This window comes from Podarcis bocagei (genome assembly GCF_964188305.1).
Source record: "Podarcis bocagei genome assembly, chromosome: 7".
NCBI lineage: Eukaryota > Metazoa > Chordata > Lepidosauria > Squamata > Lacertidae > Podarcis > Podarcis bocagei.
This window is the reverse complement of record NC_138132.1, coordinates 79,874,995-79,897,832: the sequence shown is the minus strand read 5'-3', so window position 1 is coordinate 79,897,832 and position 22,838 is coordinate 79,874,995. Positions and strand designations below refer to the sequence as shown.

Here is a 22,838-nt window from a genome sequence, read left to right as displayed (position 1 = left end):
GGGGATGTAAAAATGCAAGGTAACGAATACAAAATACATAATAAAAACAAAGAACAGAAACCAAGCAATAACCCTCTCCTCCCCATTTCTCCCCCAGCTGAACAGGGATGCACCTTTGCCGCAAGGATTCTTGATTAAGTTCTTCTCCCTGTGGGAGTAAATGAAGAAGGCCTTCGACTCTTGGGTCTCGGGTCCGCTCTTCCGCTGGAACTTAATCTTCCACAGCTCGGGGTCGTCCACCAGGCGTCGCCACTGGGAGCAAACCAGCCGGCAGTTGCAAAGCAGGTTCCTCGCTGGTACCCGGGCCAGCACCTCCAGCAGGACATGTTCAGGCAAGTCTCCAATAGTCAGCATCTTTCTTCAAAGTGGTCTTTTGGCCGCTTCCAGGGAAGAACCACAAGAGGGCGAGAATGAGAGAGAGAAACCCCACAATAACAGCAGCAGTGGGAAATGGTTGTAAAGAGGAACGCTGCAACAAAATGTTGTAGCCACGTGCTTCATTCCTTTCCTGCTTCTTCCCCCTGGTTTCTTTCTCTGCTCTAGGAGCCAGTTAAACATTCTGTGCTCTATCCACATCTATCTGTTGCCCCCTTTCATTCTTAGCTTTCCTTCTGAGTTTTGTGATGGCCATCAGGCAATGGCTTTTTCTACCTGCCCTGGCCCACCCTCCAGACCTAAGAGGCGCCTTTCCCAGACCATGCAGAAGCAGCTGGGAAGAGAGGAGTTCAGGGATATTTATATAAATTGTGTGTCTTTGCTTCTCAGTTTGTATTGTGTTATTTTATGCACTGTTATTTTTATTGATTATAGTTTAGAAACTATTTATTGTAATTGTTAAGAGTGAATTTGTGCTTAATTCTTATTTGCTGATATTTAATTTCACTGTGCACTACTATATCCCAATGGGTTATCGAAGAACGCTTTATTGGATATAAGTTGTTCATTTTAAAGTTATGTTTTTATTATGACACAACTTTTGTATGTCATAATATTGGATAGGATCATATTGTTATAAAGTGCACAATCTTTTGTTATTTCTTCCGCTTGCAAACCGCCCTGTGTATAGTGCTATAGAAAGGTGGGATACCAATTAAAAGTGAAATGAAATTAAATGAAGTGAAATTAAATCCAAAATTAGCATATTACATTTAGAAACCATTTAAATCAGCCCCACTCCCCAAATAAAACAGCACCCACCCAAGTTAAAACCCCATCCCCCGTTAAAATGTTAAGTTAAGCAGGGTTCTTATCGGGTTGTATCCAACATCAGTTGCCTTCAGAGATGACCCATTAAAATGAGTGAAACATGCTAACGTAGGCCCATTCATTTCAATGGGCCTATTCTGAGTAGCCCATTACTAACTATTGCATTTCACTGTTCTGTACTGACATGCAGAACCCATTGGCTGTGGGTCTAACAGGGATCCTCTGGATAGGCCAATAAATTTAATTCTGAGCATCCCCACGGACCCCAAAACGCAATTACTCCATGCACGTGGCAACACTTTATAGCGAGGGGAGGGATTCCCATCACAAGTTCACACGTATCTGAAACCCTGGAAAAACACACACGAACTTATACTTAGAGGGAAGAAAAGAAGGAGGGGTCGCTCTGCACATGCTCAGAGGCCATGCCATCACTTCTCCTACCGCAAACAGGTCCGGAGGGCAGGAGAGGGCAGACCCCCCCCCAATACAAACTGAACCTCGCAGGCTCCACAACGTCCCCTCCCTCCAAAAAACAGCAACAGGCTTACCGGGGCTGGAAAATGCGCAAGAGCCACGCGGTACCCCAAGACACTCAACAGCCTTGCAGGAAAAAGAAACCGAATGTGAACATGGGCGAGGGCGCAGGAAACTCTCGGGGAGGGTCCCCCAAGGGAGCACCACCCCTTGGAGGCCGGGCGAGCAGGGGATTCGTGCCTTTGCGCACGATGACGCGCTTCTCGCATTGAACGCGCCCCGGTCAAGGGCACAGGCTCTTCTCCAAAGAGCAACTGCAATTCCCAAGTCCACTTTTTCCTGAGTTTCCCGGAAAGGAAGCCTATCTGCCTGAGCTCAAGGAGGCTGACTTCCAGAGCACAGTTGCAGGAGGACCCTATACAGCCTTCGCTGCCAGGATGGAGAGCCCTGGTTAAAAAAACACCGCTATTATGATAAATACTGTAGCTTCCAAAAAAAAATGCACACGTCCAAGGTGCGATCCCCAAGTAAAACTCATTTGCATAATATGACGAGACTCTCCTGTCGCCCTGCCCCGGATTTCCTGCTTGGCAGGGGGTTGGACTCCATGGCCCTTGTGGTCTCTTCCAATTCTATGATTCTAAATGAAGCCCTGGTGGCCAGAATAAGCTTGGAACCGAAGCGTTGCGCGCGCCTCTGTACTTTGCATCTGGAGGCGCCTTAAGCTATTAAACGATTAAAGCGGGAGGGGAGGGATTCCTTTGGAAGGAGCCAGCTGACGTCGAAGGAGCGTCATCGTATGCAAATGAGCCAGGATTCCCCTCCTCGAGGCGGAGATTGGGTGGCGTTATCTGATATCAGAGCAGTTTCACTTCCTCCTTGTCTTCTGGGCGCAGAACTGGGCAGAGACGACTCTTCCCCCCCCGGAGGTGAGCTGGGGGTTCCAGGTACCGTAAGCTGGAGGGCGGGGTGTGTGTGTTGGGGGTAAATCCGTGGGAGGGTTTAATTAAAACTTTTTTAAAAAAATAAGGAAAGGGGAAAATTTATACTTTCTCTTAAAAACCATTGTAAACAGTTAAAATCGTTAGTTGGATTGGAAAAACACTTGTAGTTTAATGGTGAATTTTGGATGTAATGGAGATGTAAAAGATATGGATTATTATAAAAGTTGCAGGAGGAAATGACTAAAGATAGGACCCACAAAGGGGAAAAGAGAACTCCAGGAGATTCTTTGGAATCTTGTCTTTATGATGTATGTTGGATATGCGAGTGTAAAATGTTAATTCGAAAAACCAAATAAATAAATTTGCAAAAATAATAAGCACTTTTTTTGGGGGGGGGGAACCAACCAAAACGTTATTGTTATCTAAGTAAGCAAGCTTGCATTTTCGAGGGCAAGCTGTAAATAAGTATTTATAGTATAAGTCAGTACAGTAAAAACGCCCGCATCAGAAACAGTCTCCAAGAGCACAAGTGGCCACAGTGCCTCTGAGCAGGGAAAGAAGGAACTTCCCCCATGATCAGAAGATGAGAAGCAGTGATGGCCACCAGCAGTGGAAGGCTGTGGACTCTCCTTCCTTGGGGGTTTTTAAGCAGAGCTGGGAAGGCCATGGATGCTTTCGCTGGGATTCATTCCTGCCTTGCAGGGGGTTGGACTAGATGACCCTCGGGTCCCTTCCAGATCTATGATTCTATAATAACTTGGATGGCTTTAAAAGAGGATTGGGGAAACTCATGGAAGAAGATGAGGAGATCCGTGGCTGCTAGCCAGGATGGCTGTGCTTTGCCTTCACAGCTGGAGGCAGCTATGCTTCTGCATGTCAGTTGCTGGATGTGCTGGCCCCGGGGGTAACCTGAGAACCGCGGTCCAGGTCTGGTCCAGGTCTGGTCCAGAATCCGTAGGTTCCACTAGGAGTCAGTCTGACAGGGTCAAGGCAGGACACGAGGCAGGAACCCAGGCAAGGACAGGTACAGGATCTCAGACAGGGTCTGGTATACAGCAATGTTGCTCCCGCAACCTGGGACAGGGTCTGACAGCCTTTTATCTCTGTGGGGGTATCAGCCGGTCCTGATCTGGCGACTCATCTCCCTGTTTCGCCTGAAGGTGAGCACTCCTCCCGCGAGTATTCAGGTCTCTCCTTCTCTCAGACCTTAGTCTCTGCAGCTCGGGAGACGTCGGTGGGTTACTAGACCCAGGGGCCGCCTCAGCCTCCCCTGACCCAACCGGTAGTGGAGCAGCTGTAAGCGATGGCCCAGCTGATGGCAACGAGGTAATCCCCGCATCTGGAGCCAGGGCAGGTTCAGGCCCCTGACTCTGCCCAGCTGGTGTATGTTGCAGGGGAACCTGTGCAGACTGGGACCCTTCAGGATGAGGACTTATTTCAGATGATGCCTGAGGCAAAGGATCCGGTGCAGACTGAGACTCCTCTGGTTCCAGGTCTGAGCCCGAGTCCCAGGCCATCACATTGGAAACCACAGATGGTTCTCTGGCTTGTGGGCTTCCCTTGGAGGCATCTGTGAGAGCAGGATGCTGGACTAGATGGAACATTGGCCTGATCCAACAGGCTCTTCTCATGTCTCCATTACCTTGTTTAATCCTTATTTATTTATTTTTAAATTTATTTATTTGGTTTTTCAAATTAAAAATTCACAGTCACATATCGAACGTACAACATAAAAACAAAATTCCAAGGAATCTCTTGGATTTCCCTCCTCCCCTTTGTGGGTCCTATTGTTAATCATTTCCTCCAGCATCTCTTAGGATAATCCAAAATCCTTTTTACCGTCTCCACTGTGTCCAAATTCACCATTTAACTGCAAGTGATATTCCAATCCTACTGACAACTTTAACTGTTTACAATGGTTTTTATGATAAGTTATAAGTTTCCCCCATTCCCTATTAAAATGTTGGTCTTCCTGATTTCTGACTCTTCCGGTCATTTTGGCCATTTCGGCATAGCCCATCAACTGGATCTGCCATTCTTCTCTAGCGGGGACTTTATCTTCTTTCCATCTCTGTCTAATCCTCTTTTAAAGCCATCCGAATCGGCAGTCATTGCTACTTCTCGCGGGAGCGAATCCCAGAGTCTGAGATGCTTTCTCTTCCATTTCTTCCCCCGCCTCATGGGCCTCCTCAGACATTTCCCGAAGGAAGATGGTGAATATCGAAGACCTTCCCAAGGAGATGCTGCTGGAGATCTTCCTTCAGCTCCCTTCCTGGTTCCTCCTTCGCAGTTGCCGTCTGGTTTGCTCCAGGTGGCGAGACATGGTGGACCTTCTGAACATGGGATGGAAAGAGAAGTGTCAGCAGTCCGGCTACCAACTTGGGGTGTTGACTGGCGCTCTCCCTGACTGGAAGACTTTCTACTTTCTCTGCAGAATGAAGAAGAACCTCATCAGGAATCCCTGCGGCGAAGGTGGGGAGCAAGAACTTATTTCAGGCTTCTCCCGCACCATAAATCTTAATAATATAATAATAATTATTTATACCCCACCCTTCCCGGTTCAAAAACCGGGCTCAGGGCGGCTAACAACAAATTTAAAACATTTAATTATAAAAGCAGCATAAAATACAGTATAAGAACATGAATAACCATAAACTTCAAAATTCAAAAAATAAGAATTAGATAGGGACGCGGGTGGTGCTGTGGGTTAAACCACAGAGCCTAGGACTTGCTGATCAGAAGGTTGGCGGTTCGAATCCCCGGGACGGGGTGAGCTCCCGTTGCTCAGTCCCAGCTCCTGCCAACCTAGCAGTTTGAAAGCATGTCAAAGTACAAGTAGATAAATAGATACCACTCTGGCGGGAAGGAAATAGTTTTGGTTGCCTCGGGTGATTATCTTTATCTGGAGACAGTGTTCGTGTGTAGGGAGTGCAGAAATCCCAGGTTCAATATCTGTATGTATCCTTTCCTTTCACTGTCCTTTTTTTTCTGGATTCGCCACAGAGGGCCTGAACTCCTGGCAAATTGGGCCAGATCAAGAAGAGGCCTGGGATGTAGGGAAGCTATCAAGGGATGACTCTCCCTTTGAGGATGGAACATGGTGCTTTGGTGCATTTAGCGGGTAAGGAGCACATTCCCAATAAAATGAATTTGGGGCGGTGGTGGTATGTGTTTAATAATAATAATAATAATAATAATAATAATAATAATAATAATAATAATTTTTTATATATCCCGCCCTCCCCAGCCGAAGCTGGGCTCAAGGCAGCTAACAACAATAAAATAATACAACATTCTAAAATCATTTCATTATAAAATTAATTCAAATCAAATTAATGGCAACCATTGGGCTAGAGTTCTGTGAAGATTGCCAAAGGAGGAAGTCAGGCTGTGCCTTGGCCAAAGGCCTGGTGGAAGAGCTCTGTTCAGCAGGCCCTGCGGAAAGATGTCAAGTCCCGCAGGGCCCTAGTCTCTTGTGACAGAGCGTTCCACCAGATCGGAGCCACAGCCGAAAAAACCCTGGCTCTGGTTGAGGCCAGCCTAACCTCTCTATGGCCTGGGACCTCCAAGATGTTTTTGTTTGAAGACCGTAAGTTCCTCTGTGGGACATACCAGGAGAGGTGGTCCCGCAGGTACGAGGGTCCTAGGCCGCATAGGGCTTTAAAGGTCAAAACCAGCACCTTAAACCTGATCCTGTACTCCACCGGGAGCCAGTGCAGCTGGTATAGCACCGGGTGAATGCGATCCGGCAGCAAGGACCCCGTAAGGAGTCTCGCTGCGGCATTCTGCACCTGCTGGAGTTTCTGGGTCAGTCTCAAGGGCAGCCCCATGTAGAGCGAGTTACAATAATCCAGTCTGGAGGTGACTGTTGCGTGGATCACGTGGCTAGGTCAGGGCGAGAGAGGTAAGGAGCTTAGCAGTTACTTATTTGTCCAGTGGGAGTTGCTATGGGGAGTTGAAACTTTGCATGCTTTCGTGGAGGGTAAAAGCTTCTGAGTTGAGTCGTTGAGTTTGTCAAAGTCAGTAGGGCATGGGGTCGGGAAGGGGTTGCAGCCTGGGCCAGACAGAGAGGTTTGGAGGGCTGCAGTAGGTGCTGGGGCCTGAGATTTCCCACCAGTGCTCTCCAACCCAATATCAATGGGTCCACGTGGGTGATGGTGATAATGGCTTTGATCTCTTTTTCAGGCCCTCACCCAAAAGCCAGGTCATCGTCTTAAAGGATCATGGCTACTGGGATGAGCTGATGGATGAAGTCAAGCCTGATATTGTTGTGAAAGACTGGTGAGTGCCGGAGCCGACGAAACCAGAGGTTGCAGGCTGGGTAGTCCTCCTTGATAGCAGAAGCAAAACGAACCCCTACCGTTGGGGTTCCTCATCTGCCATGATTTCTGGGCAAAGCGAGGAACACAATAGATAGCAAGGAACGCAGTAGATAGCAGAACTCAGCTTAATTTGGAATCAACAAGTTCCTCGTCCTCAGGGCTTCAAAGATCTCAGGGCTTCACCTCCTTCCCCTGAATTGTGCCAGCTGGTCCCTATAGGTACAACTGTTTAGAAACTGGTGCCCATGTTTTGATTTTCCTCTTCCTTCCTTGTCCCTTTTCTCTCTTGTGTGGTGCAGATTGCAAGCAAGTGCTGCAGATTGCAAGCCTGTGAAAAGGGGTGGTCTAGTTTTCAGTTTCAGTTCTGTGTAAGCTGATCTGGGGGCCTTTTTGGCTGAAAAGCAGGGCACAGATACCCTTTGTTGTTGTTGTTTAGTCGTGTCCGACTCTTCATGACCCCATGGACCGGAGCACGCCAGGCACTCCTGTCTTCCACTGCCTCCCGCAGTTTGGTCAAATTCATGCTGGTAGCTCCAAGAACACTGTCCAGCCATCTCGGCCTCTGTCGTCCCCTTCTCCTTGTGCCCTCCATCTTTCCCAACATCAGGGTCTTTTCCAGGGAGTCTTCTCTTCTCATGAGGTGGCCAAAGTATTGGAGCTTCAGCTTCATGATCTGTCCTTCCAGTGAGCACTCAGGGCTGATTTCCTTCAGAATGGATAAGTTTGATCTTCTTGTAGTCCACGGGACTCTCAAGAGTCTCCTCCAGCACCAGAATTCAAAAGCATCAATTCTTTGGCGATCAGCCTTCTTTATGGTCCAGCTCTCACTTCCATACAGATACCCTAAATAAATGCATAATAAGCAGGCAGCTGCAAATTCTCCAAATGCGATCAGCTCTTTTTTGTGGGACCAGTTCCTCCTCAGAAATCGCTCTTGTGTCGTTTTGTGCCCCAAAATAGGTGCGACGTCCTCGATGAGGACCCCTACAACTACACTCTGCACGTGAAACTGTTGTCTGCTGATTCTGAAGTCCTCTGCGAATGTCACGCTGAAGAGTTGGTCTTAAGTGAGCCCGGAGAGACAGAATGGAGAGAGGTTAGCAGGAAAAAGGCATTGAATCAGCTCTGGGATATTAATGTGGGCCTTGAGTAAACGGTTCATGAAAACGTCAGTTCCTTCCTCTTCCTTTTGTTGAACTGACTCCTAACCATTCCTCCTCCTCTTTCCTCTCTAGGGCTCGTATACATTCCATAACTACCCTGCCGGAGTCTGTTACATCTATTTTGAACATGGAGTGACCGGTGTGGACTCTGGGGGCCTAACTAACAGCAGCATCACTGTGGGACCCAGATTTCCCTAGAAAGAGGAGGAACCGCCAGAAGGGGAAACAGTTCCACTCATCTGCTTGAGCAACAGGACGGGGAGACACACAAGGGCTCACTCTGTTGTGTCATTCTACACACACACACACACACACACACACACACACTTTCCAGCTAAATGTGTTGCAATCCTGGGTCCTACATCTGTTTTCTTGAAGTTGTGTTTTTGTGTAGTTTTCAGATGATCAGCATTTTTTTTAAAAAAAAGAGTGTGTGTATGTTATTTTGTAAGAGAAGGTGAGGGACCCGGCAAACAATATTATACTGCAAAAAAGAAAATGCAACCACCCTCGGTATTGCAGTTGCGTTGAGGAAATACATAATGTGGGACTCATCTACACAGCTGCAAATGAAACGTTTTAAATGTGTTGTAAAGTATACAAATGTGACACTAGATGGTGACAGTGAGCTATGCAAAATTCAATGTATTTTTAAAAACATGTTTGTTTGTTTTTAAAAAAGCATTTTCCCAGCATGGGTTGGTTGTTTTTTTTGGTGTGTGTGTATATCCCATCGTGGTTAAGATAAAAGAAAGTCCTTCTTTACACAGCTCACAGTTAAGCTATGGATCTCTCTTCAATAGGAGACAGCAATGGCTACCAATTTGGATGGCTTTAAATAAGAGATCAACATGGAGGAGAGGTCCAGTGCCGAGGGCCTTCTGGCGGTTCCCTCTCTGCGAGAAGCCAAGTTACAGGGAACCAGGCAGAGGGCCTTCTCGGTGGTGGCACCCGCCCTCCCACCAGATGTCAAAGAGGAAAACTACTACTAGACTTTTAGAAGACATCTGAAGGCGACCCTGTTTAGGGAAGCTTTTAATGTTTAATAGATTATTGTATTTTAATATTCTGTTGGAAGCCACCCAGAGTGGCTGGGGAAACCCAACCAGATGGGCAGGGTATTATTAATAATAATAATAATATGAGCCATGATGGCTCTCTTCTGGCTCTGCAGTTGGAGGCAGCAAAGCTTCTGAAGACCAGGTGCTGGAGACAACAACAGGAACAAGTTTTTTGTGTGCTTGAACCCTGTTTATGGGTTTCCCATTGAGGCATGTGCTAGGCCACTGTGAGAACAGGATGCTGGACTCGATGGGCCAGTGGCCTGGGCCAGCAGGCTCTTTTTACATTCTTATAAGTACCTGGGAGTGATACTAAAGGCAAATGATATACGGTATATACCCCCCCCCACCCGCCCCTGGTCAATTCAGCTGTGTCAAAATAATGAACTGAAGTCAATGAATCTCCAGAAAAAAAGTGATAAAATTGTGGTGTAAGTCAGGGTGGTATAACGGATACAGTGGCGGACTCGGAGCTGGGTTCAAATCCTCCGCTTGGATACGAAGCTGGGGCCGCTCGCTGCCTCTCAGCCTAAGCTGCCCTTGCAGGGCTGTTGGGATAAAATGAGGAGAACTCTGTATGCCACCTTGAGCTAGCTTGGATGAAAAGGTGGATTCATAGAATTGTAGCGTTGGAAGGGACCCTGTTTAGGGAAGTTTTTAATGTTTGATGTTTTATCGTGTTTTTAATATTCTGTCGAGAGCTTCCCAGAGTAGCTGGGGAAATGGAGCCAGATGGGTGGGGCATAAATAATAAATTATTATTAATTAATTCCCCTATGGATCATCTCATCCAACTCCCTGCAGTGCAGAAATATGCAGTTGTCCCATATGGGAATCGAACCTGTAACATTGGTGTTATCAGTACCACGCTCTAGCCAACTGAGCTATCCAGAATGCAAGCAGAAGAAAGAAATGAAAGTGAGGAAGTAGTCAGATTTCTAGAGGAAATAAAGTGGTACTGCACTGATGAAAACTGCTCAGCCTGAGGACCTCATTCCCTTCCGGGAACCTCATGCCTGTGATGGGAGGGACCAGAGACAAAGGGGGGCGGAGCCATGAATGCAAATTTTACCTTTGTCCACACACTTGCACGCTGCTCTCTGTTCCTCATCTAGGCAAGCAAGAGGCATTATCAGAGTCCCCCCCCCATATTAAATTAGTATCCTGCCTTCCCTGCAACAACCTCAGATATGCAGATGACACAACCTTGATGGCAGAAAGTGAGGAGGAATTAAAGAACCTTTTAATGAGGGTGAAAGAGGAGAGCGCAAAATATGGTCTGAAGCTCAACATCAAAAAAACGAAGATCATGGCCACTGGTTCCATCACCTCCTGACAAATAGAAGGGGAAGAAATGGAGGCAGTGAGAGATTTTACTTTCTTGGGTTCCATGATCACTGCAGATGGTGACAGCAGTCATGCAATTAAAAGACGCCTGCTTCTTGGGAGAAAAGCAATGACAAACCTAGACAGCACCTTAAAAAGCAGAGACATCACCTTGCCAACAAAGTATAGTTTGTTGTATAGTTAAAGCCATGGTTTTCCCAGTAGTGATGTATGGAAGTGAGAGCTGGACCATAAAGAAGGCTGATCCCCAAACAATTGATGCTTTTGAATTCTGGTGCTGGAGGAGACTCTTGAGAGTCCCATGGACTGCAAGAAGATCAAACCTCTCCATTCTGAAGGAAATCAGCCATGAGTGCTCACTGGAAGGACAGATCCTGAAGCTGAGGCTCCGATACTTTGGCCACCTCATGAGAAAAGAAGACTCCCTGGAAAAGACCCGGATGTTGGGAAAGATGGAGGGCACAAGGAGAAGGGGACGACAGAGGACGAGATGGTTGGACAGTGTTCTCAAAGCTACCAGCATGAGTCTGACCAAACTGCGGGAGGCAGTGGAAGGCAGGAGTGCCTGGCATGCTCTGGTCCATGGGGTCATGAAGAGTCGGACATGACTAAACGACTAAACAACAACAACTTCCCTGCAAGGAGCTGAATGGTGGTGCTCACAACTGTCCCTTTGTATTATCCTCACAATGACCCTGTGAGGTAGGTTTGGCTGAGAGGTGGTGACTGGCCCAAGGTTGACCTTTGTACCGGAATGGGGATTTGAACCCTGGGCTCCTAGGTCCATGTTCAGCAGCCTAACCACAATGCCACAGTGAAGACACCGTGACAGGGGAAGCTTACCTGGTTGAACATCTGCCTGTTACGCAGCAACTAAGTACAGCAAATCCCTACAAGAATTATAACCATTGCTAACTCCTCTTAACATAATTGTCTAACAGCAATGTACTAAAAAAAAAAAAAAATTAGTTGTGAGAAATAGATGGTGCGGTAACACTTTGGAACTCCCTGCCTGTTGACATCAACCAGTCGCCTTCTCTGTACTTTTTTGCGGGTGTGTGTGGCTTAAACACCTTTTGGGGTGGCAATGCACACATTTATTTATTTATTTATTTATACTTTTCATGTTTATACATTTCACTAATTTCACAATATTTTTTGACATTTCAAAATTTGACTTCCCCCTCTTTCAGCGGTTCCTTAAATTTGTTTTTAATATCTTCTGCATATCCAAATTAACAATTTGCTCATTTATTCATCTTATTTAAATATATACTCTTAAGGCTTAAACGATGCGGGTGCCACTGTGGTCTAAACCACAGAGCCTAGGGCTTGCCGATCAGAAGATTGGTGGTTCGAATCCCCGCAACGGGGTGAGCTCCCGTTGTTCGGGCCCTGCTCCTGCCAGCCTAGCAGTTCGAAAGCACGCCAGTGCAAGTAGATAAATAGGTACCACTCCAGCGGGAAGGTAAACAGTGTTTCCATGCGCTGCTCTGGTTAGCCAGAAGCGGCTTAGTCATGCCGGCCACATACCTGGAAGCTGCTGGCTCCCTTGGCCAGTAAAGCCACAACTCTGGAGTCATCCTTGACTGGACCTAATGGTCCTTTACCTTTAAGGCTTAAACACCTTTTTGTTCACACAAGCCTATCCAGATACATAGATGTTGACATCACTTTTGCTGTTGATTTTGCATGTTTTTAACTGATTAAAAAACCCAAAACTGGTCACATTTCTTGTAAACTGCTAGGCTTTCTTACAACAAGTGATATGCACATTTTGTTAAATAAAAGAAACGTCATTAAAAACTCAGGGTAAAGTGCACAGAAAATCAAATCCATGTATGCGACCACAGTGGCTAGATTGTTACTTGCTCCCAAAATGGAAAGAAACAGAAGTCCCAGCAAAGAAAGAATAGATAAAAAAACTTATGGAATATGCAGAAATGGCGAAACTTACCGGAAGAATATGAATTCAAGATAACAAACTTTTTTTAATAAAAGAATGGAAATGTTTTATGGAATATTTACAGATAAATTGTAAACAGATAAGATCATTGGCAGGATTATAGCAATAACCTGCAGTTTTATAAGAGTGTAAATTTGAAGTAGATGAATAAATGAGCAAATTAAGTTAATTTGGATATGCAGGGGATATTCAAAATAAATTTAATGAACCGCAGAAAGAGGCGGAAGGAAGTCAAGTTCTGAAATGTTTTTTAAAAATGTAAAATTAGTGAAATGTATAAACTTGAAAAGTATACATAAAATTTAAAAAACTGAAAAAGGAAAAAGAAAATCCAACATATGGAAAATGCCTCTCACGTCACCTTGGTGGGAGACGCGATTGAACTCTCTCTTATTGATTTGCCACTGGCATGGGAAACGTTCTTTTGGAAGGGGCGTGACGTTGCAGACGCGTCACTGAATGCAAATGAGCTGGGGTTCCCCTTCTCCGCCCCGCCTAGGAAGGAGGCAGCGCCTGGCCGCTGACGCCTCCCTGGGTTATCTTGCCCGCCTTCTGCTCCTGCATGCTGAGCGGGGCGGAGACGGAAACTTCCTTCGTTTTGTCTTTCCAGAGAGCTTGGGACGCTGCCATTCCTTTTCTTAACCGAGGTAAGGCTGGGAGGTGTCCTCAGGGCTTACACTAGCTGCGAGGTTGAACCTCAAGGCAGCAACACTTTGGTGATAGGGTCTCTGAGCATGGAAAGAGTGCCTCTTCACTCCCTCCTTCGCTTGATAAAGCCAATTCTTACCTATCTCCAGGCTAGGCAAAATAGCTGGTGGCATTTAGGGCAACCTCTTGGAGCCTAGGCTTCTGTATTTGCCATCAGCATGGATGAATTTTTAGGGCTTATTTTATTTACCGCATTGATATTCCACCTTTTCCGCCACATGCTGGCTTGCATGCTCATTAACTTCATTAGTTCCAGTCTGAGTAGGACTAATATTGGATGCAAGGCACTGTTAGCAAAAGACTTTTGCATTAAAACTTTTGTTCCCTCTAGCAATAAAATGAAGGTTGAGTGTGAAAAACAGGTTGGGGAGTCTAAGCTGTAGTGGAATATATTTAAAGGAGTATGTGTTTTTAGTTCCTATTTCCCTCCAGAGCACCAAATGAGTAAACTCCAAACTTTAAAACAGCTGCAATAGTCCCTGCATGAACGGTCATTAATTTGTTCCTGTACAGAGAAGCTTGTTTTCATACCGTTAATATTCCCTTTGTGTGTGTTTGTTTATCTGAACCATTTTTACCCTGCTCACCAGCAAAAAAAGGGGAGGGGCTTGTGAATGTAGCTCACAAATGTGAAGGCACGGTCCTCATGCTTAACAAGACTAAAAAATAAAAATACACACAGCACAAAAGGAAACAAGGTTGGGAGGGAGGAGGAAGAAAGCAAACTTGGGTCCTTACCAGAATCCTTGTTATGACCAGCTGGAGTGGAAAGATTTCAATTAGAGGAGGAGTCAAAGTTGCTGCTTTTTTGACAAAGATCTGAAAAAGAGGTTTTGCTGGCTTCCTGTCCTGTAGCCGTATTAATTATAATGTTTGACCAGGTCTGATAATACCAATCTGAGCCTGAAACCAAGCAGCAGCTTGAGGGCTGTTTTTGTTAGCACCAAAGCTGGAGAAGGAAGGGTTAAAACTCAGCTCCACCTTGCTGGGATCCTAATTAATCAGGTGATTCCCCAGCTGGGGCTCCTGCTTTGCACTTAAAACAAAAAAAAATTCCTGCATCTAGTTTGTCCTTGTACCAGCCCAAGTGAGTTTAGAACGTGAGCCTAGCCTCTTGCACCCTAATTCATTCATTTGAGATGCTGATTTAAGAGGCCAACTAACATTATTGTTTTATGGGATCCCCCCCCCCCCCACTAGCTCAGTGATAGAATTCTCTATTTATAAGATTCTAACCTTCACTGGAGGGACGCGGGTGGTGCTGTGGGTTAAAACACAGAGCCTAGGATTTGCCGATCAGAAGGTCGGCGGTTCGAATCCTCGCGACGGGGTGAGCTCGGTCCCTGCTCCTGCCAACCTAGCAGTTTGAAAGCACGTCAAAGGGCAAGTACGGTAGATAAATAGGTACCGCTCCGGCGGGAAGGTAAACGGCATTTCCGTGTGCTGCTCTGGTTCGCCAGAAGCTGCTTAGTCATGCTGGCCACATGACCCGGAATCTGTACACCGGCTTCCTTGGCCAGTAAAGCGAGATGAGCGCCGCAACCCCAGAGTCGTCCGTGATAGGACCTAACAGTTAAGGGTCCATTTACCTTTACCTAACCTTCACTGGGCACAAGATTCCAAGAACTGGAAGGGACTCAAATGGATTAGTTTTTTGTTCTTGCCACAACAGGACCTAATGTTCAGGGGCCCTTTACCTTTACCTATATTTTAACAATCCCAAAGGTTTGAGAGTCAGTAGCCCAGAGGTTGTGACAGTCTCACAGTAAGTTGTGCATATCATCTCCAGAAAAACAACATTGCAGGGAAGCTCTCATAGGATGAAACTGTATGTGAATAAGTTGCTAGAAAAACCAGAAAAGAGAATATTTTGTAAAATGTGCTTCGTGTAACAGGAGGTAATCCAGTACAACAATTTTAATCAAAACTTGAGATATGGTAATTATTATTATTATTATTATTATTATTATTATTATTATTATTATCATTGTCATTGCTGGTTGCGAAGAGGGCTTCATGACAGTGAAAGCTTCTAGGACCCCAAAATGTAGTGTGCCACTGATCCAGATTGACCCCAGAAACCCACAACAGTGCTGTAATTTTCCTACCACCACTGCAAGTTTCCTACACCCCCCATGCCCACCCCCACACAGTGCTTTTTTCGGGGGGTACGCAGCGATATACATACCCCTAAACATTTTGTGAATCTAAGTTTGGCCTCATTGAGGGGTAGTATTTCAATATGGGATGTGGGTGGTGCTGTGGTCTAAACCTCAGAGCCTTGGCTTGCTGATCGGAAGGTTGGCGGTTCAAATCCCCGTGACGGGGTGAGCTCCTGTTTCTCAGTCCCTGCTCCTGCCAACCTAGCAGTTTGAAAGCACATCAAAGTGCAAGTAGATAAATAGGTACCACTCCGGCGGGAAGGTAAATGCCGTTTCCGTGCGCTGCTCTGGTTTTGCCAGAAGCGGCTTAGTCATGCTGGCCACATGACCCGGAAAAACTGTCTGTGGACAAACGTCGGCTCCCTTGGCCTGTAAAGCGAGATGAGCTTGCAACCCCAGAGTCATTTATGACTGGACTTAACTGTCAGGGGTCCTTTACCTTTATTTCAATATGAGGAGGAAAATGAGAGTACCCCGAAACATTTTTTTTAAAGAAAAAAGCACTCGTGTGTGTGTGTAAATTTTGTTATTAAATTTTCTGTTTTGCAATTTAGAATATTCATTTAAACAACCTTAAAATATCCACGACTTCCCTTCTTCTCTCTCCATGGTTCATTTTGCATAGCATAAATCCCTGCATATTTTATATAAACTAAACCATTCAGTATTCCATTATTACTTCCCTCAAAACTTATACACACTGTTGAATTTATCTTAATGCTGACCACGTTTTCAAGTGTACACAATTTCCCCCATATATTCAATAAACATTTTCCAATCTTCTCCAAATGAATGTTCTTCTTGTTCTCTTATTCTGTAAGTTAGATCCGTAAGCTGTGCATATTCCATCAGTTTAAGTTGCCATTTGCTCGTTTTCCATTTTGTGGCTAACGAACCATGGGCTGCTGTAGTGGTGTACATAAATAACCTTTTTTGACACCTGGGAATTTCCATCTGAATCATCCCCTACAAAAAGGGGTTTTTTTTGGAAAGGTGCTTTTAAACATATTTTCTTTCAATTCATTATGGCTTATTTCCCAATACCCTTTTACCCTTTTTCATGTCCACATATGAAAGAAAGTACCCTCAACCTCATTGCATCTCCAGCACTGATCTGATTCAGTCTTACACATCTTAGCCAGTCTAAAGGTAAAGGTAAAGGGACCCCTGACCTTTAGGTCTAGTCGTGACCGACTCTGGGGTTGCGGCGCTCATCTTGCTTTATTGGCCGAGGGAGCCGGCGTACAGCTTTGGGGTCATGTGGCCAGCATGACTAAGCCACTTCTGGCGAACCAGAGCAGCACAGAGAAATGCCGTTTACCTTCCCGCCGGAGTGGTACCTATTTATCTACTTGCACTTTGAAGTGCTTTCGAACTGCTAGGTTGGCAGGAGCAGGGACTGAGCAACGGGAGCTCACCCCATCGCAGGGATTCAAACCGCCGACCTTCTGATTAGCAAGTCCTAGGCTCTGTGCTTTAACCCACAGCGCCACCCGCGTCTACTTGGAGTTAAATACCATCTATAAATCATATTCAAGTATCTCTCCTTCAGGGAATAACATGCTGTAAACTTCAGGTCGCTCTGAAGGAGCGAGCACTTTTGATTCCTAGGGAGAGTGGGTCTGAGTAGCCTGGGACTCCTGTCTTTGCATTTATTTTGCATCTCTAAAACCTCTCTCAGCCAAGACTTCTCTTACAGAAGATGGTGTCCATCAATGACCTGCCACTGGAGATCCTGCTGGATGTGTTTGACTTCTTCCCCTCGTGGCACCTGCTCCGCTGCTTCCGTTGGGTGTGCTGCTGGTGGAGAGACCTGGTGGACTCCTTGAACGCTCAGTGGAAAGACAAGTGCAGACAGGCCGGCTACCCCATTGAGATGCTGACCAGTCCTTTCCCAGACTGGAAGGTCTTCTACCTTCTCTGCAAGCTGCAGAAGAACATTGTCCGGAATCCTTTCGGCAAAGGTGGGTCTCTGTTTGGTGGCAGAGGGCTACCCCTGGCTGCTAGCCTATGGTTATCAGATTTTTTCCAATGAATCCAATGATTATTTTTTTTTGAGGCTGAGTAGCAACAGGGAGTCAGTAGTGGGGATGGTGAGGCAAAAGACCCTAGGCCCAAGTACACATGCATACAGTGGTACCTTGGGTTACATACGCTTCAGGTTACAGACTCCGCTAACCCAGAAATATTACCTCACCACTATGAGCTGAATAAAGGGCATGAAATCCACTCTCGACTCTGAGTATATTTCAGTCAGTGTGTTTTATTGTTCTCCTGGGGACTTTGTGGCTCAGGTGCCTTGGCACGCAACAGGATTTTGGACTTGATGGGCCATTGTGCTGACCTAGCGAGTCTCTCTTAAAGTTCTTACGCCCTCCTTTCTTCCTTCTCCTGCAGAGGAATTTCTCTACTGGGAAATCGACAAGCATCAGGAGCACTGCTGGGGCGTGGAGGAGCTGTTAGCAGACGAATACCCCCATGACAACATCACAACATGTTTCTTTGCCTTCAATGGGTGAGGACCATGTTAGAGGTTCAGTAAATCCTCAAATGCCGCTATGGGTTTAGAAGATTGGTCACATGGTAGTGGAGGACCTGCATTGAATGCAGAAGGTCCAACTTCCATCCCTGGCATCTCTAGGTAGGGCAGGGAAAAGACTCTTCTAGGAATCCCTTGAGAGCTGCGGCCGAAGTCAGAGAGCGGACAATATAAAACTAGATGGACCAATAGTCTGACTCAGCAGGCAGCCCTTCCTTCATGAGGACTGGAACCTTAGAGAAAAGAACGCAGGTTAGATGGAGAACACGTGCTTTGCATGCAGAAAGTCCTGAATTTGATTCCCAGCATCTCCAGATAGCTCTAGAAGAGACTCTTCTTGTGATAGGATAGATAGATGCTGCCATTCAGTGGTCTGACTCAGTGTAAGGCAAGAAGATCCAGTTTCCTTTTCTCCCCTCAAGGACTATTTCAGTAGAAGCAGAGAGTAAAATTAAAGATGTCCATAGGTGGCAGAAGAAGAACCAGAGGAAGGCTTAAGGTATCTGGTTTTCTCGCTGCCCTCCTCTCCTGCCGTGCAGGCTGCCTTCTGAGGGCTGGATTGGACTCACTGGCTGTCAGTTGCCAGTCTCCAAGGGCACAAAAGGTTAATAAGCTGGGCTGGTGATGGTGATACCTTGGTTCTCCAACTTAATCTGTTCCATAAGTCCGTTCCAAAACCAAAGCATTCCAAAACCAAGGCACGCTTTCCCATAGAAAGTAATGCAAAACGGGCTTTTAAAAACAACCCCTAAAACAGCAATTTAACATGAATTTTACTATGTAACAAGACCATTGATCCATAAAATGAAAGCAATAATCGATGTACTGCTCCATAATATAAAGAAAACAGTATTGTAGATGATACAAATTAAAATTAATTTTTTTCTTACCTGCACTGATGATAGTCATTGTTTGGTTGGTGGGATTTTATCCATTTCCGCAGTCACACAATCAATCAATCAATCAATCAATCAGTAGCTGAACTGGGTTCCACACAGACACAAAAACAAATTAACCAAAAAGGCCTCAAAAACAAAACCACAAAATAAATAGCAAAAACAAAAGCACCAAACTTAATTCATTCTGGAAGTCCGTTTGACTTCCGAAATGTTCGAAACCAAGGCGCAGCTTCTGATTGGTGCAGGTGCCCTGGAAACAATAGCTGACAGCGCATTGGATGTTTGGCTTCCGAAAAACATTCGAAAACCAGAACACTTACTTCCGGTTTTCCGAAAGTTGAGAACCAAGGTACCACTGTACTTGAAATGGCTTTGATTTCCTTCCTCACATCTCAGGCCCGACACAAAAATTCAGCGCATCACCTTGAAGGACCACGGCTACACAGACGAATTGATGGACTACGTGACACCCCATATCGTGGTGCAGGATTGGTGAGTGCTGGAATTGGCCTCAGAAGAGCTTGCAGGATCAAAGCCCCATTTAGTCCTGTGGTCACAGTTCTCAACCAGATGGGTGGATTTGGTAGGTCTTGAGTAGCAGGAAAAAAAAACCTACCAGGGCTGTTTAGGCGTGTTCGAGGATTTATCCTGAACTTCTGAGGGTAATTTAGCAAAATTTACAGCCCGCTTAAAGGTAAAGGTACCCCTGACCGTTAGGTCATCAGGAAACCCCTATGGGTTCATTCACGCTTTTGCATTTTAATCATTTTGCAGACTTCAGTGTTTCTCAAAACTTGGGTCTCCAGCTGTTTTGGGACTACAGTTCCCATCTTCCCTGACCACTGGTCCTGCTAGCTAGGGATGATGGGAGCTGTAGTCCCAAAACAGCTGGAGACCCAAGTTTGGAAAACACTGGCATACAGGTTAATTCCCCCCCCCCCCCCGAGAGCTTTTCCTGTTGTTCCTTGCGGAAAACTGGATCTTGCTCTCTTATCAGGTGCGTGGAAAATCCAGAGAGAGATTTTGCTTTGCTTATCTTGCTTAGTTCAGTTCCGTGGGTAAGGCTGGATTTTCGGCAAGGCTGGAAAAGCGAGAAAAGCTCTCTGACCCAGGGTGGGTGGGAATTAACCGATTCACAAAACATTCAAAATATGGGTTGGGAGAAAGTGTGGGCGGTTTGCATAAGAACAATCTAACATATTCGTTAGGAAATACCGATTCAAACTAAACGTCAGAAACAAATTGATGTGATTTTAAAAATCAAGATATAAATCCAAGTGTTTTTAATAGGCTGGTTTTATGTGGCCAGAAAGAAAACAACTGCCCTCCTGAAGCAGGCCTGAAATATCATAGAATTGTAGATTTGGGACCCTAAGGGTCATCCAGTCTAACCCCCCCCCCCCGCAGTGCAATGTGTGATGAGCTGTCTGCTTTGGAGATGCCCCACTTTTGTTTTGAAGGTGCCGCGAGTTCCTCTAAAGCAGCTGGTTTTGCTTCAGCCTTTGGGCTTCATCTGCACACTTGTTGTTGTTTAGTCGTGTCCAACTCTTCATGACCCCATGGACCAGAGCACGCCAGGCACTCCTGTCTTCCACTGCCTCCCGCAGTTTGGTCAGACTCATGCTGGTAGCTTTGAGAACACTGTCCAACCATCTCGTCCTCTGTCGTCCCCTTCTCCTTGTGCCCTCCATCTTTCCCAACATCAGGGTCTTTTCCAGGGAGTCTTCTCTTCTCATGAGGTGGCCAAAGTATTAGAGCCTCAGCTTCAGGATCTGTCCTTCCAGTGAGCACTCAGGGCTGATTTCCTTCAGAATGGATAGGTTTGATTTTCTTGCAGTCCATGGGACTCTCAAGAGTCTCCTCCAGCACCATAATTCAAAAGCATCAATTCTTCGGCGATCAGCCTTCTTTATAGCCCAGCTCTCACTTCCATACATCACTACTGGGAAAACCATAGCTTTAACTATATGGACCTTTGTTGGCAAGGTGATATCTCTGCTTTTTAAGATTCTGTCTAGGTTTCTCATCTGCACACTATAAAGCAGCAATTATTATATTATCTTTACTCTGCCAATGATTGGGCAGCCGTGATACTTTTTATACTTGGCTTGATTTTGCCTTGTGCCCTTCTTCCCAACAGGTCCGATGTCCTCTACCCGAATCCTCGTTACAACTACAGACTGACCGTGAAGCTGCTGGCTGCAGATTTTAAAGCCCTCTATACCTGCTATATCTCGAATGGGGAGGTAATCAAGGATGGCACAAGGAACTGGAAAAAGGTAAATCCGGGATTTAAGCCAGGGGAAGTACTCAGCCAGGGCAGGATTTGGGTTTGGTGAGGCCCTAAGCTACTGAAGGTAATGGGGCCCTTTATATGTCCAGCTTTCCTTTGTCAACAACAAATTGTCCCTCTTTTTTGTGTTGAATATTTGCTACAATACTAGATAACAGGTACAACAGCTCGACCCACATTCAAGTGTGCTGCACTGCAGTCTGCAGCTGCATCCTGCATGTTGCCATACAACCAGTCCATGCAGAATGTAGGCACCCTGTACAGTCATGCCTCGGGTTACAGCCACTTCAGGTTGCATTTTTTGGGGTTACAGACCGCCGAAACCTGGAAGTACAGTGGTACCTCAGGTTAAGTACTTAATTCGTTCCGGAGGTCTGTACTTAACCTGAAACTGTTCTTAACCTGAAGCACCACTTTAGCTAATAGGGCCTCCTGCTGCTGCCACGACGCCAGAGCACGATTTCTGTTCTCATCCTGAAGCAAAGTTCTTAACCCGAGGTAATATTTATGGATTAGCGGAGTCTGTAACCTGAAATGTATGTAACCTGAAGCGTATGTAACCCGAGGTACCACTGTACCAGAACGGGTTACTTCCGGGTTTTATCCTATATTTTGGAAATGTACATCCAGTTGTTGTTTTTTCCTTTAATTTTTTTGGGGGCCCCCAAGAGAGTGGGGCCTTAAGCTATAGCTTGTTTAGCTTATATGTAAATCTGGCACTCAGCAGTGGCCTAGCTTGAGGGTGGTGTGGGGGCAATGGGGTAGTTGTCCCGGGTGCAAAGTTGTGAAGGAGGCACAAAATTCCGACACCCGGTGCTACTTCAATACAGCTGCACCCACCTGTTGCTGGGCTCTGGTGAAAACTCCTCCCTCCCCATCCCAAATTTCCAGACTGTGTACATCTTCCGCAACTACCCCAGCGGAGTCCGCCACATCCATTTTGAGCACGGCGTGGACTATGGAAAGCTTGCCAACAGCAGCGTCATCGTGGGCCCAAACTTCCCGTAGAAGAAAAGGAAAACACCCCGAAGAGAAGGAAAGGGTTGCTGAGCTGCCTGAACCCACCTCACTTGGGGTTCTCTTGGTGTCGCTACGGATCTTGGATTCTGGTCCCTGCCTAAGAAACCTTTCCTCTGAAGCTACATGTCTGCATTTTAAAAGTTATCATTGGATTTTTATTTTTTAAGGGGAAGTTTTAAAGAATATCAATAAAGTACTCGACTCGCATGTATGTCCTGGGTATGAAGAAGGATGGGACAGCTGTGGCTCAGTGGTAAATGGCTGCCTCATATGCAGAAAGGTCGTGGGTATGATCCTCAGCATCTTCAGGTGGGAGAGCTGCTGCCGGACAGTGTAAACCATGGGTAGGCAAACTAAGGCCCGGGGCCCGGATCTGGCCCAATCGCCTTCTAAATCCGGCCCGTGGATGGTCTGGAAATTAGTGTGTTTTTACATGAGTAATCAATGTTTTTACATTAGTAATCAGCGCGGGTGGCGCTGAGGGTTAAACCACAGAGCCTAGGACTTGCGGATCAGAAGGTTGGTGGTTCGAATCCCAGCGACGGGGTGAGCTCCCGTTGCTCGGTCCCTGCTCCTGCCAACCTAGGAGTTCGAAAACACATCAAAGTGCAAGTAGATAAATAGGTACCACTCTGGCGGGAAGGTAAGCGGCATTTCCGTGCGCTGCTCTGGTTCGCCAGAAGCGGCTTAGTCATGCTGGCCACATGACCCGGAAGCTGTACGCTGGCTCC

The 22,838-nt window shown here is 46.1% G+C and overlaps 3 protein-coding genes across 10 annotated transcripts in view; 2 read left to right on the top strand and 1 right to left on the bottom strand.

The window, feature by feature from the left end:
* Positions 1 to 22,838, bottom strand: part of LOC308591988 (F-box only protein 44-like) — a 51,278-nt gene that overhangs the window by 10,845 nt on the left and 17,595 nt on the right. For 2 of the 3 annotated variants that reach the window (XM_081203228.1, XM_081203226.1), the window contains exons 1-2: positions 1,758 to 2,143; positions 114 to 380 (exon numbers count right to left, since the gene is read on the bottom strand). In XM_081203228.1, the coding sequence (XP_081059354.1) occupies positions 114 to 354 (241 nt within the window). In that variant the 5' untranslated portion in view covers positions 355 to 380; positions 1,758 to 2,143. Of the gene's footprint in view, positions 1 to 113; positions 381 to 1,757; positions 2,144 to 22,838 lie in introns of those variants that run through there. The other variant, XM_081203227.1, reaches the window with a different exon arrangement.
* LOC308591985 (F-box only protein 44-like) lies at positions 2,474 to 8,807 on the top strand. 3 transcript variants are annotated; one of them, XM_081203220.1, is made up of 6 exons: positions 2,474 to 2,612; positions 4,821 to 5,099; positions 5,631 to 5,748; positions 6,813 to 6,908; positions 7,910 to 8,045; positions 8,185 to 8,807. In XM_081203220.1, the coding sequence occupies exons 1-6, from the start codon at positions 2,483 to 2,485 to the stop codon at positions 8,308 to 8,310; spliced, it is 885 nt and encodes a 294-aa protein (XP_081059346.1). In that variant the 5' UTR covers positions 2,474 to 2,482; the 3' UTR covers positions 8,311 to 8,807. The 3 variants fall into 3 exon arrangements, with proteins under 3 accessions (XP_081059346.1, XP_081059345.1, XP_081059347.1); XM_081203219.1 differs by having other exon boundaries at positions 2,474 to 2,630; XM_081203221.1 differs by having other exon boundaries at positions 2,501 to 2,612; positions 4,720 to 5,099.
* On the top strand, positions 11,352 to 22,318 carry LOC308592005 (F-box only protein 6-like). Of its 4 annotated transcripts, none has more exons than XM_081203257.1 (6): positions 11,352 to 11,397; positions 17,056 to 17,320; positions 17,754 to 17,871; positions 19,191 to 19,286; positions 20,935 to 21,073; positions 21,979 to 22,318. In XM_081203257.1, the coding sequence occupies exons 2-6, from the start codon at positions 17,059 to 17,061 to the stop codon at positions 22,093 to 22,095; spliced, it is 732 nt and encodes a 243-aa protein (XP_081059383.1). In that variant the 5' UTR covers positions 11,352 to 11,397; positions 17,056 to 17,058; the 3' UTR covers positions 22,096 to 22,318. The 4 variants fall into 4 exon arrangements, with proteins under 4 accessions (XP_081059383.1, XP_081059382.1, XP_081059381.1 ...); XM_081203256.1 differs by lacking the exon at positions 11,352 to 11,397 and adding an exon at positions 13,030 to 13,133 and having other exon boundaries at positions 17,059 to 17,320; XM_081203255.1 differs by lacking the exon at positions 11,352 to 11,397 and adding an exon at positions 13,034 to 13,133.

What these genes read in the sequence shown, in the direction of transcription:
- LOC308592005 (XM_081203257.1), top strand. Translation starts at nt 17,059, where the DNA reads ATGGTGTCCATCAATGACCTGCCACTGGAGATCCTGCTGGATGTGTTT. An exon ending in CCGGAATCCTTTCGGCAAAG is followed by an intron (nt 17,321 to 17,753) that starts GTGGGTCTCTGT and finishes CTTCTCCTGCAG; the next exon opens with AGGAATTTCTCTACTGGGAA. An exon ending in TGTTTCTTTGCCTTCAATGG is followed by an intron (nt 17,872 to 19,190) that starts GTGAGGACCATG and finishes CTCACATCTCAG; the next exon opens with GCCCGACACAAAAATTCAGC.
- LOC308591985 (XM_081203219.1), top strand. Translation starts at nt 2,483, where the DNA reads ATGCAAATGAGCCAGGATTCCCCTCCTCGAGGCGGAGATTGGGTGGCG. An exon ending in CAGGAATCCCTGCGGCGAAG is followed by an intron (nt 5,100 to 5,630) that starts GTGGGGAGCAAG and finishes GATTCGCCACAG; the next exon opens with AGGGCCTGAACTCCTGGCAA. An exon ending in TGCTTTGGTGCATTTAGCGG is followed by an intron (nt 5,749 to 6,812) that starts GTAAGGAGCACA and finishes TCTCTTTTTCAG; the next exon opens with GCCCTCACCCAAAAGCCAGG.